The sequence below is a fragment of the Leptonotus elevatus genome, chromosome 6, assembly GCF_054856555.1.
Source record: "Leptonotus elevatus isolate MCC_2025b chromosome 6, RoL_Lele_1.0, whole genome shotgun sequence".
Classification (NCBI taxonomy): Eukaryota; Metazoa; Chordata; class Actinopteri; order Syngnathiformes; family Syngnathidae; genus Leptonotus; species Leptonotus elevatus.
The window spans coordinates 6,049,538-6,069,751 of record NC_141244.1 but is presented as its reverse complement, the minus strand read 5'-3'; the positions used below and the strand labels follow the sequence as shown (position 1 = coordinate 6,069,751).

Sequence of the window (20,214 nt, the reverse complement as noted above, 5' to 3'; positions counted from 1 at the left end):
CCCAAAAAATACATTGAAATAACAAAAACTTCTTCTAACTTACTTCTAATAAAAATAGGTTTGTTTCCATCATTAAAATACAGTTTGCAGTTTTAATTTCAACAAGATTCTGCCTTATTTTAAGTTTTATTTTACAGTTTATTTCCTTAAATAACAGACACATATTTGGGAAATTATGTTTCAGTTATGAACATATTTTAACAATAAATATATAAATATATGTATTTCAATACTAATGCGTTATTTGGGGGGGGGTATTAAAAGAACAGAAGTATTGTGTGTTTTCGCAATTACAGTGATTTCACGTTATTTTACATTCAGTGAACAAGATCATAGTCTATTGTTGAAAATTAAATGATATTTAAAAAATATATTTTTTTAATATAAATAAAATCGACATCGAAATTCTGTTATTCTAGGATTATTATTTTTTTTTAACAGTTCAGCTTTATTTATTATTATACAACATATAAGCAATTCAACTAATAAAGTCATACAATACTAAATTGTTGTAGTATTTTATTTAAACAAAACATGAAACAACCAAGAATATTTTAATATAACCACAATAATAAAAAGAGAAACAAAACTTTCAATTATTCAAACTTTAGAGAAAACGTCAACACACAACAAACATGTTACTTTAACAGCTCAACAAAAATAATTGGGGACTTAAGTTATGCATGGTCACTACACCACTTATTAATTCACACTTGAATGCACTCAAAACACATTTCATTGTTCATAAATATATCATACTAATGATACATATGGTTCACCTTGTGCCTACACAGAAAAGCAATAGTCAATAATGATCTTGGATCCCAGAAGGGCATAAGGCACATAATAGAAACTTTGCTCATATAGTTTAGTCATGCTTTTATACTATAGTTCCCAAAATGTATGCAAGAGCTACATTGAAATCCATTATCAGCTAAATAAGAAACATTAGGCCAATGTGCATGCTCCGTAAGACAGATAACATAGGAAAGAAAGGTTAATATGAGAGCAGGAAAAAGCATAACATTTGGTGTGGGAGCACTACCACCTGCCTCTATATCTATGGTAAAGTGCATCATATTTTTTGTATTGGGCGGAATCACTGGAAGTTAAAGTCTGGACAATAATATCACCAAAGATAAAACCCTTTGGTTTACACAGATCAATTATTGCCAGTTGTAAGTAACAGTCCTGCCAGCTCCTCATTTAAATGACCAAAATGAGTAAAACTGAAGCGGTAGCATACTTAAATTACCCTTCTGCTCATTTACACATCAAATCTGCAGTGCAAGAAGTTAAAGACTAAATCGCTTAGGAGTACTGTATTTTAGTTGAAATTCAGCAGGTAAGCATACCATTGTTTAACTATAAATGTGAGCAACAACAAACAAACAAAAAGTTCTATTTTCGGAATGTGGCTTTGTATGGTCAAGAAGAAACCTCGGTCCCACGTTGCGTGTTGAACGATTGTCTGTGCATTATTATGTCATGGTCTGGGCATGACAAAACAGGCACTAGGGTGACAACTGGAATGAAGCGTAGTACAAATAGCAGAACACCAAAAAAAGAACAGTATATTGGAGGAGACAATTTCAAAGACGTAGCAAAATGCGTAGAATAAGCATAAGGCATATTGTCAAATTTGTGTTTATACAAAAGAACATGATACACAACATTCACTATAAACTAACAATGAGAACAAAGAACAAGAAAAAAATCTATATGTTCACATACTCCCTTTGTCATTTCCAACTTTTGTTACTTTTCCCCATAAACAAAATCATCAAAATGATACAAAAGTTGTCATATAAAAAACGTTGCACTTTGGGTTATAATTGACCATAATTTGCATTTCTCTGTCTGCTGCTGTTTGTCATCTTCACAACAAGTAAGGCACCAATTCATTTTCTGTGGTCTGACAGCACTAACGAAACAAAGTGATGACGCATGACAGTTATTATTGTCGCATACGTTTGTCCATGCATGAACATAACATCAACATCACACTCCAAATGAAGATTGTCATTTGTCAATTAAGGCCAGTGTTGCCCTCGATATCACTTCCCGTTTGTACAAATAATATTACAAATGATCTACTTACATAATTATAATAGATATTCAAACTTTGCCAGGCAGTCGATGTGAGTCTTTGCTGAGGAAGGAACTGAAGTTAGCAAGAGTGGACGGATGGGATATCCTGATTGTGGTGGCTCTTCTTCATCTCCTCTCATTTGTACTGTTTTTACTTGATAGTTGTGTTTGTGTGTTTGCTGCTGCACAACCCTTGATCGATGAACTATGCATGAGTGTGAACGGAAATGCTGGAAAGGTCATTCCTGATGATCTCGTTAACTGTGGAAAGAAAAAAGTACACGGTCATTTTTCTAAAATCACACCTGAGTGAATACAATATAGTCTAGTGCGACTTTGCTGGAGGTTGAGACGTCACGTAACTATTGTACATTTACATAAAAAAAAAAAAATCTGATTAATCTTCTTGAGTCTTTTTTTATGCAAGTGGTCTCTTATAAATTTCAATTAGGTTTTTGACCTCACAGTACGTATACATCTCTTATTAACTTATTCACTCGCAGCCATTTTCACTGAAGCAACCCCCTCCGCTCCCTGCTTTTTAAAACTGGATTTTGACTGATTTTGCAAGGTTCACAGAATATTCTGTTCTATTGCTATAAAAACATGAAACCTACCAAAAGAAAGATTAGTCTCTTCTTTCATCAGGGAATTTTTTTTATTTTTATCTATTTTCCAATTAACATTAGAATATAACTAAGTTTCATTATTATTCACAAACCTGTTGAAAACACTGTAAAAAAGAGCTTGTTGCAACATGGCCCTGATTGATCTCTTATACTCTGCTGCCAACTGCTGGTCGTTTTTGTAATTACTACTATTGCTTTAATTGAACTCTTCAGGTCAGAAGCTGTATCAAAGCCTTCTGTATACTCATTCAAAACACAAACACATAAAAATACGTTGATGGGAGTGCAGGACAAAGTGTTAAAAACACTTTTATACATTCAAACCGAAAAACGTATTTATATGTGTTTGTGTTTGAATGAGTAAAAGTACTAAATTATATAAGATTGAACACTAATGCAGGGAAGGTGTCAGCATTAGTCTTGCTGGATCTCAGTGCAGCATTTGATGCAGTTGATCAGAATGTACAGGCTATTAAACAAGCTGCAGGATTAAACAGTACAGTCCTAAAATGTTGTGATGATTGCAAAATTTTTAATCTGATCGAACAGTCATGACGTGGGGTCCCTCAAGGGTCAGTGATTGGAGACCTTTTTGTTCAGTCTGTAAGTATTAGAGTCAATTGCTTCAGAACGCCAATATTGGCTATCATGGCTATACAGATGACGCACAGCTATAGTTATCAATTTCCTGAAACGACAGCAGTTAAATTATTGTGTTGTATCACTGTTTAAAGCAAATTAACAACTGCTGGTAACAGCAGGTAAGAGAATGTGTTACTTTTTTCATTTTAACATGGTGTGTTATAAATATTGACCACAGATAATACACTTAAAAACAACAACTAAAACTAATACTGAAACTAACTAAAACTAAACTACAACTAAGCATTTTAAAATAACAAACTAATAAAAACTTACAGAACCACTCTGAAAACGAATTAAAATTAACTAAATTTTAAAAGCAAAACTCAAAACGAAATCAAAACTAACTAAAATGAAAATTCCCAAACTATAATAACTCTGGTCGTAATGTAATGTTGACTATAAAAAAAAAAAAAATTACAATAGTGCATTGATTGTACCCCTCCTACCACCAAAAGACAGCTGGGATAGGCTCTTGTGAGGATAAGATGTTCAGAATTTATGGCTGGGTAGGGTATTAATGCATTTAATGCATTTAAATGAGCTGATGCTGTCAAGTTAAAACTTTCTAATTGACTGACACAAGTATGTCTATGCAAAGCTGACGACTGACTGTACTACATATTAAACGGATAGATACTATTCAACTACAGTCATGGCCAAACCATTTCATTGAAACAAGATGACACCTCATTAAAAGACCAAGTTGAAGAACACAACTCACGCAACAGGCTGTTGCTGTGCTGTACATACACGAAGGCTGACATCACTTTGGGCAAAAATGACATCAAATTAGTGCTATTCGGAAATACCATTGACCAGGAATCCAAACAATCTATTGTCCTTGAAAAGTCATATCGGCCCCATACACACATCTCTTTACACAAGTCATCCTCATGTCTTTCCTGTGCCCGCGCCTTTCCCACAGTCAGGCAGGCGCAGATCAGCCTGCTGCTTTTATCTGCTTTGTATTCTTTGGCAAAACAGAGGGAAGTGACCGAGAAGATGGCGAGGACCTCGAGTCCTACAACTCAATGCAAACAAGAAGCTCCCCACCTATAAAGTTGTTTGTGATAAAGCCAACTGATGTAGACAGAGGCAGACGGAGTCTAACGGTGAGGAGTCAAGACAGGAAGTCCACCCACCTTAAGGGAGTGTGTTATTACAAGATACTGTTTGGTGACATGCTGATTCACTCAAGGCATCTTCTGAATAAGAAATGCAAGTAACACTCACTGGACAATTCAAGAGGCACAAGTGCACAATTTAGTGCAGTGGTTCTGAAACTTGTTGGAGGTATTGAACCCCACCAGTTTCCTATGTGCGTTCACTGAACCATTCGTTACTGGAAAATAAAATAGGTTCCCAACCAAACCAAATTCAAGACATAGCGTTCCGTTAGTTTTGTTATAAGTCTATTGTGGTTTCGAACTTTGAACTCAGCGTGTGGCAGGCTTTACATTCCTGAAAAACAACTGCACAATAAAAATTTATTTTAAATTAAAATTTAAATTAATTTATGTGTATTAATTATAGCCTATTTCAGTAATAGTAAAATGTTATACCTTTATTTTTTACTATTCCACTCTGTCTCATTTGTTTCAAATTTTAAATCATCATATATTTTGAAAAGTAATTGTTATATTGATTTTTTAAAAAGATTGTACTGTTAAATAAACAATGATGAACATTTATTTTTACCAGCCAAATAAATGAATAAATTTAATTAAAAAAACTAAAAGTGTGTGTGTGTGAGAGAGAGAGAGAGACACACACACACACAGACACAAAAGAAAATTGGTACCGTTGAGTACCGGTATCGATTCTCAGGTACCGAGAATTGGAACAGTACCGGTTCAAACGTGAAAGGTACCCATCCCTAGTATTGAGAGAGTATAACTGGGTTTAATATATACTGTACTGTATAATAATAATAATAATAATAATAAAACAGGCCACACACACACAAACACACCCCAACACGCACAAACACACACCCACACACACACACACACACACACACACACACACACACACACACACACACGTGTTGTACGGGACTCACCTCCTAAAACAGGAGGAACTCCCACTGGAAAAACACAACCTGTGCCAACACTGCAGGCTGTTTTGAACTCTATTTGGCTCAACAGGCATTTACACGCTCAAGGTTATTTTTAGCTCTGCCATTGCAGGGCATGAAGGAAGTGTGCACACGTTTAACAATGAAAACATCTAACTTTTATATTACTGCTCATCTCTGGAGCCATGGTGAGCAACAGCTCCAGGTATAGTTTTGAAGAGTGACGGGAAAATACAAAAGTTTGGTAACAAAAATATCAAAGCCACAAATAGCTTTTATATTGCTGTTGATTTAAAAACAATACCGTCACATCCTTTCTTTGTTCCATACAGTGATGTATCTTCCTTTATCAAGTCATACTTTCCACCGGCATCGTTGATCATGTTCCATTCTGAGAAAACGGCTGCTTAAGTGACACAAAACGTACAAGTTTTCCAATTAGTTTTGGTCTTACGTACACAGTGTCAGTGAGTACCGCAGAAGCAGGATGTGGTCACAAAAACACAAAAATCGTTTGCGCTTTAATGTGGTCGATTGCATGTATGTGGGAGCCTCTTCCTATTTTTTATGACAAAGATCTTGTAAAACCTTGAACAAAACAAAAAAAAAGTTTAAAAAAAAATTGGCATCAGTCAAACAAAACAAGACAAAGGTATGTGTCACGGCAGACATATGAGAGAATTTCATTTTGGAATCAATCTCACTTTCTGTGAAGTGACTTGATAACCTCAAATATGCAGCATTAAGGAACGCAGACATGCTTGGGAACATTTTGTTCAACATGGAGTCTGCCTGCAAAATATCATTCTGTTTCATAATGAGCAAGGACAGGTGGACCGCTTTAAAATGAGGGCTATTTTACACCATTACACTATTTTATGTTTGAACTAATTAATCTTGTCATCTCAATGGACAGCTGGACAAACATATTTGGCTTGGTTGTTTTTTCTGACTTAGTTCAGTAGCTCAGTCTAATCATGGAAAGCTGTAACTGAGAGGATACACTCTCATGAATAAACAAAAACAGTGGAAAAACGAACGGCGTTATTCCCCTGGTGAAAAAAGAAAAACATGTTGCGTTAAACTGACTCAATTATTAGTGACATTGTTCATTAGGTGCAGCGCTTTTGCAATCGGTGGAGCGTAAGGACAACCTGGCATGACTGAAATTGACACTGCTTGGGCAGCTGGGAGATCTATTTAATAAATAATAAAATATAAATGCTCTACAGACATGTCAAATCGACTGAATGATTGAATGGATAAATGAACTTGGCACACATATTCAAATACATGTAAAACACTTTGAAGCTTGGCACCAGTATGTGAACCAATATGTAGATTTAGGCATGCTGAACAAAAATCGGTCTACCCAAAAGACAAAAAAAAAAAAAGAGTACACTCTAAAAACAGTTGGGTCAAAAATAACTCAATTATGTGTCAAAAATGGAACGATCCTCTACTTGGGTCAATATGACCCAACTTTGAGTCAATAAATTAGTCTTTTAGTGTAAAACATCTCATAAATACTGGTCAAATCCTTTACTTGGGTCAAAAAATTGGCTCATTTGGTAGAAAACAACTCAAACAAAGTTGGGTCATATTGACCCATAAAGTGAATTGGTCCATTTTTTATCCATAATTGGATTACTTTTGACCCAACTGTTTTTAGAGTGAAGACTACATGAGGCTGCGTAGGTGGCAGCTTGTTGGTTCAGGTTCTAATAGGATAATATAATCTAGAAGGGTCAATAAGTTAGAACATCTATCAGACACCTCCACTTGACAATTGCGGCAATAGACATTTTATTTTGTGCCACTGCCCAGAAAAACAAAAGTTGAGCAAGTTGAAATTGAATAGAAACAGAATGGACACACTGGCTACAGGTTTGATTTATCACTGAACCACATTTGTGTCAAAATGGTGTCCAGACTGATGCAATCCCTGACACATTCATCCAATTTGTCATTTTCATTGAACACAGCTGTATTAGCTCTGATTTTCATAAATGTCATATGTTGATTGACTGAGTTGCTACTTCTGAAAGTCCGTCCATCCCAGATCAGCCAAGATCCAAACACAAAAGCACTCGAATGTGAGGTTCAAGTGTGATCTGACTGCTCTTCTGTAATTCAGCCTAAAATCCAATGAAATAGAAAGATGGCCGATGCTTCTGTCAGAATGATCATTTTGGTTTTGCCCAATTTAGTGCCAGATCACACGGCACTTAGCAAATAGATGGATCCAAAGCAGTGATCCGAATTTACATTAACAAATTCAAAATATAACCTATTTATTGGGAATGTTCAATGATACCGATACTAATACTGCCTTCGAGGAAGGTGGGAAGTCGCACTTTTCTGACTTTACACTAGGAAGTACGCACAAGAACGCCCCTATGAACTCAGATATCAGAGTTGTAACGTCGGGAAAAAAAAGGACTCCGATTCACCGACTAGTTTAAATCTCGACAATGGCAAACCTAGCAGAGACAAAGACCCTGAATGGCAAAACATAATTGACACCATTATAAACACATTTAGCTATTTATTTCTTATAACATTAATTTAGTTACTTTACGTAACCCAATGTGATTTCGACTGACTGTGTTCACCGGAACAACAAACAATTTATCGGAATCAGTCATCATCTCGAATGCTTTGAGGTCAGAACTGTGACAATCCAAGTGGAATATCGACTTCCCACCGTCCTCGAATGCAACATATGTACTCCTAGTACTTTTCATACATAACACTTCACAAAAAAAAAAAAAACTATGACATAATTTTTTGAGATAATTTTAAGAAAGACCAATTTATTACAATACTGCACAGGGGTGTCCAAGTCCGGTCCTCAAGAGCCCCTCTCCAGCCTGTTTTCGATGTCTCCCTCCTTCAAAACATCTAAATTAAATAATCAGGATCGTTATCAGGCTTCTGCAGATCCTGCTGATTATTTGATCCAGGTGTGTTGGAGAAGGGAAACATGGAAACCAAGCAGGATAGGGGCTTTTGAGGACCCGACTGACTGCACCCCTGATATACAGTTGCGTTTGAAAGTCTACATGTTTATTAGCATAACTGCAAATATACAAAAGCTAAATGCCGCTTAATGACACATAAATGCTATGAATCGTCACCAAAATTCACGTGCACGTCTACGCATGTCAACGTAAACCTTGAAAAATATCAAAACAATTGCCACAGTATTTTGGATTTTATGGGCATTAAACATTTTTCTCACCATCATAAGTTTACATACCCCTAAGTTAAGTAAGCTTTCAAGCACAACTATAGCATTTTCCTTAAAATTGCATGCAATTAATGGAAATTTTCTATTCTTCCCATTTCTAATGACTATTTCCTGATCGTAAAATGGCCATAAGAAGTCGGCCGATATTGGTATTGAACGCTGTCGCAAGTACCGAAACCTTGAAATAAGGCATTGGCCCGATACCGATATCTGTAATCGGTACTGGCGCATCTCTACTAATTAAAATTAGGAGTGTCTGGCGATTATAATTTTTTTATCGTAATTAATTGCATGGCTTCAATAGTTAAGTCACAATTAATCGCAATTTTTTTTAAATCTGTTCTAAATGTAAAATAAAACAATAAAATACTTTTCTTGAAGTTGACCTGTTACAGCGTCTTTATCAAGACTGTTAGTGAAGAGTGTTGTGCACTTGGGTTCAATAACGTAGGTAGAAATCATTGGAAACCTTGTGGTCTGAAGGCCCCATAGCCGCTCTGAGTTTTAGCAGTTGAAACCCGATCTTCAGCTAAATCAGTTGTGACTGGCAATGAGCTGGCAGAGAGTGACGCCACCCTCCAGCAGCTTCTGAACTGACTTTAGAAAGCGGGACCTCTGACCTAAAGGCTGTAACAGAGGTTTCCTGCCAGGGACTTCTGTTCTCACATTTAGTCTCAGGATAGCAAAGGAGAGCGGGGCACCTTCCTGAACTTTAATCACTTTCACTGCACGAATAAAGTTTCAGCTGCTGGGGTCATGGACCTTCATGCTGTATCGTGAAGGCTGATGTTTCCTATGCTTTCTCAACACTCGCGTATTAGCACATCAGCCTTGTGAGAAAGAGGAGCTCGCTTCCTTCTATTGTGGCATCCAGCTCTCGCTGCATGTGAGGAAGTGTGTCTGTCATACAATATGGGTAATACAGTATAAACACTACTCACAAGACTCGAAAGAGACTGGTAAGAGCAAGTTAAACCTCATTTGAACTTCATGTGGAATTGATTTGGTGGGGAAGCCAAACTAAAGGTCCAACTTGCTGGAGAGAGACAATTGAATTTCCTGCTACATATTACTTTTGTTTCCCCACTATATCAAATCTTCTCTTGGCCTCAGCAGAAACACTTAATGGACAATTTGCTGCCTCCCACACACGCGCACGCACAAACACACACACGACTCAAATGGCTGGGCGGAGAGCCTCTGAAAACGTCACTTATCCTATGCCGATAAGAGCAGCATGAAAAACGAAAAGGGGCTAAGTTTCCAAAAATGAAAATAAAATAGAAATTCAAAAGATACAATTATTTTTAAAATGACCTCAGACAGGCATATGGTGAGTAGATATAAAAGGACTCATTTGAAAGAGACAAACACTTTTGTTAATAATAATAATTAAAAAAAAATTAAAATTAATCAAATGAGGTTTTGCCAGTAGACCTCTAATCTATCACTGTAATCCCTACGGGCCTAATATAGAGGAAGTAAATTTCCACAGCCAAGTTTAAGTGTTAAGTTCTGGACTTTCTTGAGAAAACTGTTGACTACTGGCACAGAAGACGGAGGCATTAAAAAAAAAAAATCCTAAATCTCAAGTCATGTGACGCTTCCGGGACAAGCATATCCTCAGATCAGAATCACTCCCCCTCCCCAAAAATCAATTGTGTATTTTGTTTTTTAAAGTCAACCTGTCATTACATTTATATGCTATGACTCCTAATTGTGGGGCCAAATTGAACCAATCAGAAACAAAATAGCTAATAACAAGCACAAATAAATACATAAACAAATAGATAAACAAATAAATAAATAAAAGTACAGAACATGGCAAGCACATCAGCCTCAGACTTAGTCGGAGGTTTTGGGTTTTAACCTTAACCTGGGTCTTTTTGTTTGTTCTGGGTATTCTGGTTTTCTCTTACATTGCAAAAATATGCATGGTTGGTTAATTGTAGACTCTTAATTTGGCTACACAGAAACATAGCCCTGTAGTACATATGCCATGCCTGAAGTGGCGCTGTCACGCCTAACAGGAAGTCACTCAAAACTGAGAATAAAACTGATGTAGACCAAGGCTGTGTCCGAATGTCCACCCTTAATTAATCTATAACCTCTCATTCACTATATCAGTGGTCCCCAACTGGCGGACCGCGGTCCAGCTCTGGACCCCGAGACCCTTTCATTCGGACCTCCAAGAATATGTACTGGTGGGACGATTTTTTTTTTTTTTTTTAGAGCTCAGTATTGTTCATTCGGAAATGTCATCATCATTGCTCTTTTTTTTTTTTTTTTTAAATATATATATATATATATATATACACATATATACATACATATATACATATATACATACATACATACATACATTTTTTTTTTTTTTGTGTGTGTGGGTGAGTATGTGTGTGTGCGTGCGTGCGTGCGTGCGTGCGTGTGTTTGTTAGCTCACCAGAAAACCTATTAGAAAAAAAAAATCTCATACCGTTCACCTAAATCGAACACCAGGAGACCCGAGGGGACCGAAGAAAACCAAGGAAGGTGAAATCCAGCACCGACCAGACACCCCCCACCAGAACTCCTCCCCAGCCCAAGAAACATCCAGACCCCAACAAATCCAAAAAACATAAAATCAGGGAGGCCTCAAGAGACCAACGGAGAGACCGAGAAAAGGAAGGAAGGACAGACGAAGCCGCGTGAGATCCGAGACACCAGCCTCCACCGATTCAATAACCTGAGGAGGAAACAGATTGTGTCTGAGTTTCGGTAGATGCTGGTGTGGTGGATCTGGCATGCATGAAAATCTCCACCAAAGAGGGGAGCCGTCGACCCCCGCCGGAACAGAGCAAGCGCAACACCTCAGGGCCCCCCAGGCGGTGGGACGATTATTTAATAGGAGCGCGCGAGGGCACGAGGGCAGCTATGCCTGAGCCGGGGTCCGGTAAGCTCGCAAACTTTAGTTTTTTTCCCTCGGGTACACGCTTTCTCACGACAAACGTGATGAAGTATGGCGTTGTCAAAAGTCAGAAAAGTAAACCCTGAAAAGTGAATGGACTGAGGCGTACGCTTTAATTTTACCGGCATCGAGGGCTCATTGCGCGTGCAGGGGATTTTGGGCACAACACAAAAAAAATATTTTACTGACTCCGGAATGGTCGAGGAATGTTTGGAAGCCATGGCAGACACGCTATTTGAAGAGAAGGAAGGCGAGCAACTCAAAGATCAAATTCCCTTGTCATCCACAACAACAATAAGCAGAGCTGCTATCGGAGGATGCACAGCCCCAGATGGACAGCGCCATCCAAAGTGCCGGTGTTTTTCGCTAGCTGCTGATGAATGAATCAACTGATGTAAGTGACAATACTCAGCTTTGAGTGTATGTCCGGTTCTATCACGAGGAGACCAAAACATTTCTAGAGGACATTTTGGGTATCAGCTTAGAAAACACATACGAGAGGAAAGGACATATATTTGGCCATAAAGGAAATGCTGAAAGAGAAAAGAAATAATGTGACAATTGTTGTATCCATAACTAATGAAGGGGACCCTTCCTTCAAAGATTTAGTTTTTGTCATTGACATGTTTACAATTGAATAAAGGGGCAGAAAATGAAATTATTGCGGTTGGGTGTTTTTCATGTCTGGACCCCGGTCAATTGGGCTGATCGGGTTAGTGGACCTCTTGCCAATTTAGTTGGGGACCCCAGCACTATATAGTCCCACACTATATAGTGGCCTAATATATAGTGCCCCCATTTGGTTTGGCGATTCGGACAGCCGGCTCACTACTTTCTTCTCGTCACATATCATGTGACCACCGTACATGTCATGACGCACCGGCACATAACTCTTCGACTATTTATTGTGAATGAAAATGTTTTAAAATTGTATTTTATTTCCTTTGCTGTACATATTTTCAAGTAAAACAAATTAATTATTTCCATAGTATATAGTTAATGTTCTGCGATTGGTTGGCAACCAGTTCAGGGTGTACCTCGTCTACTGCCCGAAGCCAGCTGGGATAGGCTCCAGCACCCCTGCGACCCTTGTGAGGACAAGCGGTTAAGAAAACGGATGGATGGATAGTTAATGTAGCGCTTTGATTCTCACGCTTGCGCTGCCGCTCGCGCCACGTTTTTGTCCTATTGTGTTCTATATCAACGGTTTGAGTGAGCATCCATGTTCACTTCTTTTCAAAGTGTAGTGTGGGTAATTTTGAGTACACTACATTTTCGCTCCCTGGACATTCGGACACTCCTACAAAATGGCGTGAGCCCTGAGTAGTGCCCTGTAAAGGGAGTAGTGTGTACATTCGGACACAGCCATACTCGCATCATTGGCGGGGAAGGAGACGTGAGCGGGAAATGAGTGCGGACTGACGACGAGCTAGAACTTGTGCTTTGGAACTGAAGCCAAATCAACGTCAACCAGAGAACATCCGACACGATAATCCAGCATTGTTGTTTTAAATGTTGGCAGTGTTCGCGCATGGTGACATGAGAACTGAGACAACCAGCTCATCATTTCAGGAAAGATTTGTATGTGTTGTACACTGAAACACGGGACCCAATTGAAAATATATATATTTTTCGGGCTACTAAAACGATGAAAATCCTAAAGTTTACAGTAAAAAGCCTTTGTGGGTACACTCTTATGCATTCCATTGCGGACGTAGCCTAAATTGTGCAGAGGGTTGAATGTGAGTCCAAATGGTTGTTTGTGTAATGTGCCCTGTGATTGATTGGCCACAAATTCAGGGTGGTGCCAAGCCCAATAAAATCTGACCTTGGAAAATGTGCATAGTTGTTCACTTAAAAATTGAAAAAATAACTTTAAAAATAATAATAATAATGTGATCTGAGCTGAGCAATATCCCAAATTAGATTATCTAAAGAGCTTCAGTGAAATTTCCACCTCTGGTGTGCTTGTTTTGGCTGCAGTGGTGCGTAACCTATTGTCTTTGATCATGCACTCAATTGCTGTGCCTCTCCCTATCTCGCCTCCCTCTGTGTCTCATAGCATCACTTCCCTCTCCTCCTCTTCCTCAACTTCTCATTTCCTCCAAGCCCCAGGAGGCTGCGGGTGTGCCCGTGAGAGGGTGGTCTCCAAGGAGGATGAGGAAGAGGTGTTTACAATACATGGAGGCTGCTGCTTTCTATGCTCACCGTGAAATAATAGAGCAGTTAGTGTCAGGCTTCTCGGCAAAGTATAGTTTGGGCATGGAAAGATGCCTCAATGAAAATGTATAAATCATGTCATCAAATTTACCAATATCAATACTACTGAATGTGAGGCTGGATAACAACACTTTTCATCTTTTTTTTTTTTTGTTCTGTTATGGATATGAACCAGCCATATTAACATGTATTGTGTAACTGGTCAAATGTTATGATACCGCACGTACACACACACACTCCCACTGATTGATTTGAGCGTGCTAGCCAAGTAAGCTAAAATGGCATGGCTGAATGGTAGAGTGGCTGTCTCACAACACAAATGTTGTGGGATCGATCCATGTTAAAGTGTCATTGAATAAGACTAGGGGTGTTCGAAAAAATCGATTCGGCAATATATCGTAATGTTACAGTGCGCAATTTTCTAATCGGTTCAATATGCGGCCGAATACATTTTTATCACTTTTTGATGGAAATATTCAACAATAATGTCTTACTTAAGGTTCGGGTTCACACTTTAAGCATGGAAGAAATTTGTTATATTAATGGAACATTAAGCCTTAATATTTTATTTTAGTGCTGTTCAAACATGAAACAGACTGCAACCAGTTTGTTAAATACAGTGGCTCAGTTATAAGCCTGAAGTTTCAGATAAATAAATACATTTTCATACAAATCTTACATTGTACATGTACAAGTTTACTCATTAGTATTTTCTAAAGTAGAGTAAAAGAAAAAAAAATAGCAATAATCATATATATATATATATATATATATATATATATATATATATATATATATATATATATATATATATATATATATATATATATATTTATATATATATATATTTATATATATGAGTACACCCCAACAGGTTCATTCCGAATTTAAATAGACTATGGGATACCATCCATCCATCCATCTTCGTAACCGCTTGTCCTCACAAGGGTTGCGGGGGGCACTGGAGACTATCCCAGCTGGCTTCGGGCAATGGTACACCCTGAACTGGTTGCCAGCCAATTGCAGACTATGGGATACTATACTACAAAACACTCCCACAAATGTGAGCCATTGATTGCAAACAAGATTTGTTTATTAGTACTCACAAAAAAAGTATTTTTTAAATTAAATATATTAAAGTACACTTTGCACAAATAAGTAGACCCCGAGAAAAAGAGGAGTCATGTTGCTATCCATAACAGTCATGAAGGTCATAGAAAATACTATAAGTAGTCGTTGTTGTGGGTTGCATTATTTTCAGCATTAGTTAATTTGATTAAACTGAAGATTTTGTAATCTATGCATTCTATTACAACCTTACTTTCATGTTGTGAGTTGAGTGCATATTCTGCAGAAAACATTTAGTCAAAATTTTGGGAATTGTTCTTATGTTCATTGAGATTTTGAATAAAATCTTTCTATTTTTCAAAATAGGTGTACTGATATATGCTCAACTCTATATATATATATATATATATATATATATATATATATATATATATATATATATATATATATATATATATATATATATATATATATATATATATATATATATGTGTGTGTGTGTGTGTGTGTAAGCTTGTTATATCCACTATGCAGAGAGACGCACATAACTGCAAGATTGAGGAATGAAAGGAGACGGTTTTTGTAGGGCAGATTATGAACAGGCTTATGATAAAAATCACTCAACCATTTTATAAACTCACAATGCCGGATTCAGAATTAGAAACGTATGCTCCTGTGGAAGCTGACGCCGAATATGAGCATACTGAAACAATCATACTACAGCCAGTTTCCCTCATCTGAGTGAGAACTTGGCTGTGCGACGGAAAAGATGATGATTTATAACTGCATTTGTACATTTGCTTGAGCTTCTTTAAATCACCTGTCGCATGTTAGTTGTAAGGTGGGATTTTCAAGTTGTTTTCTTTTATTTATACACAGAGAAACAGTGTTCTCCCTGTCCAACAAGGTTAACCTCAGTGCACGCTTTATTGTTTACTATCCATCATAGACAGATGGCTTAGACGGACTCCCTCCTGTAACTTGTTTTGTGTGTGTGTGTGTGTAACAAAAGTGTGACCTTTGGTTAACATTTCTTAAATATATAAAGCCCCTCTGTGACAAGCGCATTTTTTTCCTCCTATTTGCATTGGTTGGTTTTAGGTCAAGTTTGTTCTGATTTGTAACACCACCTTTCACAAGGATTTCAAACGATTCTGGCAAAACTAGAACATTCTCCTCCACACGCAAGCAGTCAAAAGTCACAGAAAAGACACTCATTATTACTCTGAGGGTACTTAAATCTTACAAAGCTCCTGCTGGGCGTGCGAACATGGCTTCAATTTTTAAACAGCTCTTGGGATGCGGTTGGATGTGCTGAACTGTTGTCTGATTAATGCTCTGTGCAAGCTGCCCTCTGACCTTGAAGCCTAAATTGCACAAGACACAGAGTGGGGTGTTTACTTGGGGTACAATCGGAACTTGTTCAAGACTCAGACTTTTTTTGTTTTATGTTCAAATATTCTAGCCATTTCCTCATCAAAACAGTTTTGTTTTTGAATGTAAGTTGAGGATATGGTGACATTATTTTGTTTAAAGCTATCAGGGGTGCATCACCATGGGAGGGAAAAGCAAAAATAAAGATAAACAATTATACAGTAAACAGTATTATTATCCATTTGCAGTAATATTACGTATGCATTGTTTTGGGTTAGTTGTCAACAGGGCTGGACTGGCCATCTGGCATTAGGGCAGATACCCGGTGGGCCGGCCTCTTTTGGGGCCGATGCAGTGCTTTTTTATTATTTTTTTCCTACATTTTACCACAATTTAGAGGGACTAGTTCGGTAATCCAGTTCGAATATAGATCGCAAACTGAAACATCATCATAAACATCAGTGGCAGAACTACATGTTAGGCAAGAGTCAGGCTGGGCCGGGCCAGACCGGGTCAGCCTGAGTTAAAATGCCATGGCCAATTTTTTTGTGCCAGTCCAGCCTTGGTTGTCATGTTATTGTAAGTATGTGCAGCTTCCCCACTTGAAAGAGATTTATTCATCCACAGATTTGATTTGGATTGAATTCAATGATAAAGCAATGTTTTTTTCTTTAGTTTCTATTTATTTCACTATTTAGTAGGTTAACAGTTCATCAAGAAGCTTCATTTCTGATATTAGTCACTGGCAATTAGATTTAGGATTTTGAGAAAAAACTTTCAAAAATAACAAGAGAAATGTGTTACTGTAAATAAGCGTAGATAGTAAGTTAATTTATATACATTTTCGTATTGCCCTTTACTTTGAAGTATTTCAATTTTGCTTTACAATCCTTTTACTTTCATATACAATTTAAAGTGCAATCGCCGCTATAATAAATTTAGAGCAATTTAGAAGCAACTAAGATGAGCAATTAAGAGTTAATTCAATGCATGTGACGCACAGTGCATAAGCTGCCGTTGAAGAATACTGATTTAAAATTAATTAATCTTGCTCTTCTTCACTTATTTGTTTATATTGAGTTCAGCGCCCCCTAGAGTCCACAGCACCCTTTGCATTTGCCTAACTCGCCTAATACTGGATACATGAAGCCAGAAGACAATGATTCCATTTTTCAGTGAGTTAAATTCATTCCCAGTTACTAATGTTGTCATGTTTCATTCACCTGACTTTGATGCGGGCAGTGTGGGTGCAGTTTACACTCAGTAACTGGGAAAACATTCTCATACTTCAGTGTTAAATACAGTTTGTCCGCTTTAAAAATGAATCCCTTTTCCTGACTAAAAAAGGTTTGTGAGCATAAAATGATTGTTAGAATGTTGCTTTGAAAGCAGTTGAGCTTGGTCAAATACAATCAGTAGAGTCCGGGGGCCTGTTGCAATTAATAGCTGCAGTGGGTAACATGCCAACATTAAGACAATTGCATTTCAGTTGTTATGATCATTCCCTCCTCAAAAATAAATATGTTCACCCACTGCTTTGTAGGTCCCTACGGTGCAAAGAAATTAGTTGCGATCTTTAACTTTGCTGCTGTTTATCGCTATTATATTTCTTCAAGCACCAAGGGGGCACATTGAGTTTGTGTGTGTGTGTGTGTGTGTGTGTGTGTGTGTGTGTGTGTGTGTGTGTGTGTGTGCGTGTGTTTGTGCGTGTACGCACATGTGCATGTGTCAGGCAATGGGAGACGCTGCCAGGGAAAAATCACCACGATCTCAAGCAACTTTCTTCCACCTCACTTTTTCCTCTCTTCCTCTCAGTCTGCCTGTCTGTGTCTACGTCTCAAGTCTTCATATGGCTGACCTGCTTCTTCTCATGCTCTTTGAATATTCCTGGATGGGAGGATATGATGAAATTCCTCTGACTCCAAATTTTCCAGATTCCTATCTCTAATTTAGGCCTATCAGCACACTGAGTTTCAACATTTGAAGACTTTTTGGCAAGTTTGCATGATCTGACAGCTTCAATATTTTGAAAGTTGCACTTTGTGTTTACCTGTCAACATGAATGTAGTGGGTTCCTTAATGCACTGTAACATTGATAGTGCGCCCGTAAATTTGTATAAATTATTGCAGATAGTACCTGTACTTTTTATATTCAAAGTCATCAAGACTACCTCCCCACGTGTATATTTTTTGCTTCAGGGTTACGACTACCTCTTCCAGATTTCCGCCTGCTTCTTTCAGGACGTTACGAATTGTGCCAAGTGTTGCAAACCCATGGGCTTTCCCTATCTCCCACAATTGGATCCCAACTTTCTCCTGGCATCTGCGCAGCAGGATGCTTTTTCACTGAGCGAACAAATTTCAGACAGAGAGGAGCTGTTATTAAGTGGTCTGGAATGGAGACCTGTTTCTGTTTACTGATGCTATAACTTAACATTAAAAGCAATCCAATTCATTCAGCAATTCACTTTCTTCTGTTTTTCCCGTGGCAAAATGTGAATGTTAATTCCAGCTTTAGAGAAGTTACACTTGAATTCAATTGATTTAAAAGCGGGCAATTTGCACTTTCGCTACTATAACGGTGACTTTCTTGCGGATCTGTGGATCCACCCAAATGTGTTGAGATTTGCTATGATTTTTCCACTCTCATTGCCAACTGGAAATATCCTCCATTAAAGGCTAATGTATGGTTTCTGTGTCTGTAGCATTTGTGGCATTTTCAGCAAGATCTTCAAAGAGAAACAGTTGTTGAACAGTAGTGCTAGAACAACATATAAAGCATCTTAGTCACGGCCATTCAGTCCATTCAGACTAAGGGTAGCAGTTAGTGGTGGGCGGATCGATCCACATATAGATACTATCGATACCAAGTCAGTATTGATATCGGATCGATACTGTCACTATAATATCGATCTAGTAGTTTAGTTTATTTTAAATATATACCATAATTTTCAAAAAGCATTGATATCGGTATCGACGATACTGGCCATGTACTTACTTGGTATCAGATCGATACCAACTTTTTTCAGTATCGCACACCACTAGTAGCAGTGGACCTAACTACAAAAAAAATGAACACAAAATCACAACTCGAGCGCAGATAAGGAAGATAAAGCTTTCTTGGGAAAATAGACTACCTCCATGATCATCCTGTCGTTGCAATCGACCACACTGACATTTGTCATATTCCGAGGTGGTAGCTGCATGATCACAGATACTGTGTACACAGATTCATATCCCAGCCAAGCCGCAGGCCCTGTCTGAGTCGTGACCCGTTACGATCTGTGTGTCTCTGCGGCTTTTCGACTTGTGTTCCCCAAACCTCAGAATGTGAGCCACGTAAACCGACCCTCTAAACGGCTGTGTCAGGAGAAAGTGTATGAGATACGTCATGCGTGATTAACTTAAGAAACAGAGCTTCAAATATCTCGTGCTGCTTGAATCAACAGCGTTCTTGAGTCAAGTCCAATTGTACTTTTCAAGCAGTATTTCATATTCTATGCAAAGTGTGTTGTTCCTTTTCTACACAGCTTGGGTGAATTATAGAAAATAAGTTACACCTTCCTCCAGTAGCAAATCTGACAAATTGATGGTGTTTTTACAGAATAAACACTAGTAATTGAAAATCCGAACCTAAGAATCACATCGACAATTTATGAGTGTCACATCCCAGATTAATGGGAAAATCAATTTATTTGGATAATTTAGTGTAGTTTTTTAGCAGACACATTCTTTGTTCGTGACTGTGGATATTATGACAGAGCAATTGAAACCAGACCAGATCCTTTGCCTCTTCTGCCAGGGCTGTGGTGCGCACGCAGGCAAAAGCAAGCCAGCACATTTGGGCAATGAATGGATTGATTTTACACATTAATCTTTATGCATCTGATCAGGACTAATTATGTTCCAG

At 37.9% G+C, this 20,214-nt stretch overlaps 1 protein-coding gene across 3 annotated transcripts in view; it reads right to left on the bottom strand.

The window, feature by feature from the left end:
• Nucleotides 1–583: 583 nt before the first annotated feature.
• Nucleotides 584–20,214, bottom strand: part of LOC147171872 (nuclear factor of activated T-cells, cytoplasmic 1-like) — a 75,791-nt gene continuing 56,160 nt past the window's right edge. For all 3 annotated transcript variants that reach the window (XM_086078413.1, XM_086078414.1, XM_086078412.1), the window contains one exon: nt 584–2,352. In XM_086078413.1, the coding sequence (XP_085934539.1) occupies nt 2,297–2,352 (56 nt within the window). In that variant the 3' untranslated portion in view covers nt 584–2,296. The remainder of the gene's footprint in view (nt 2,353–20,214) is intronic.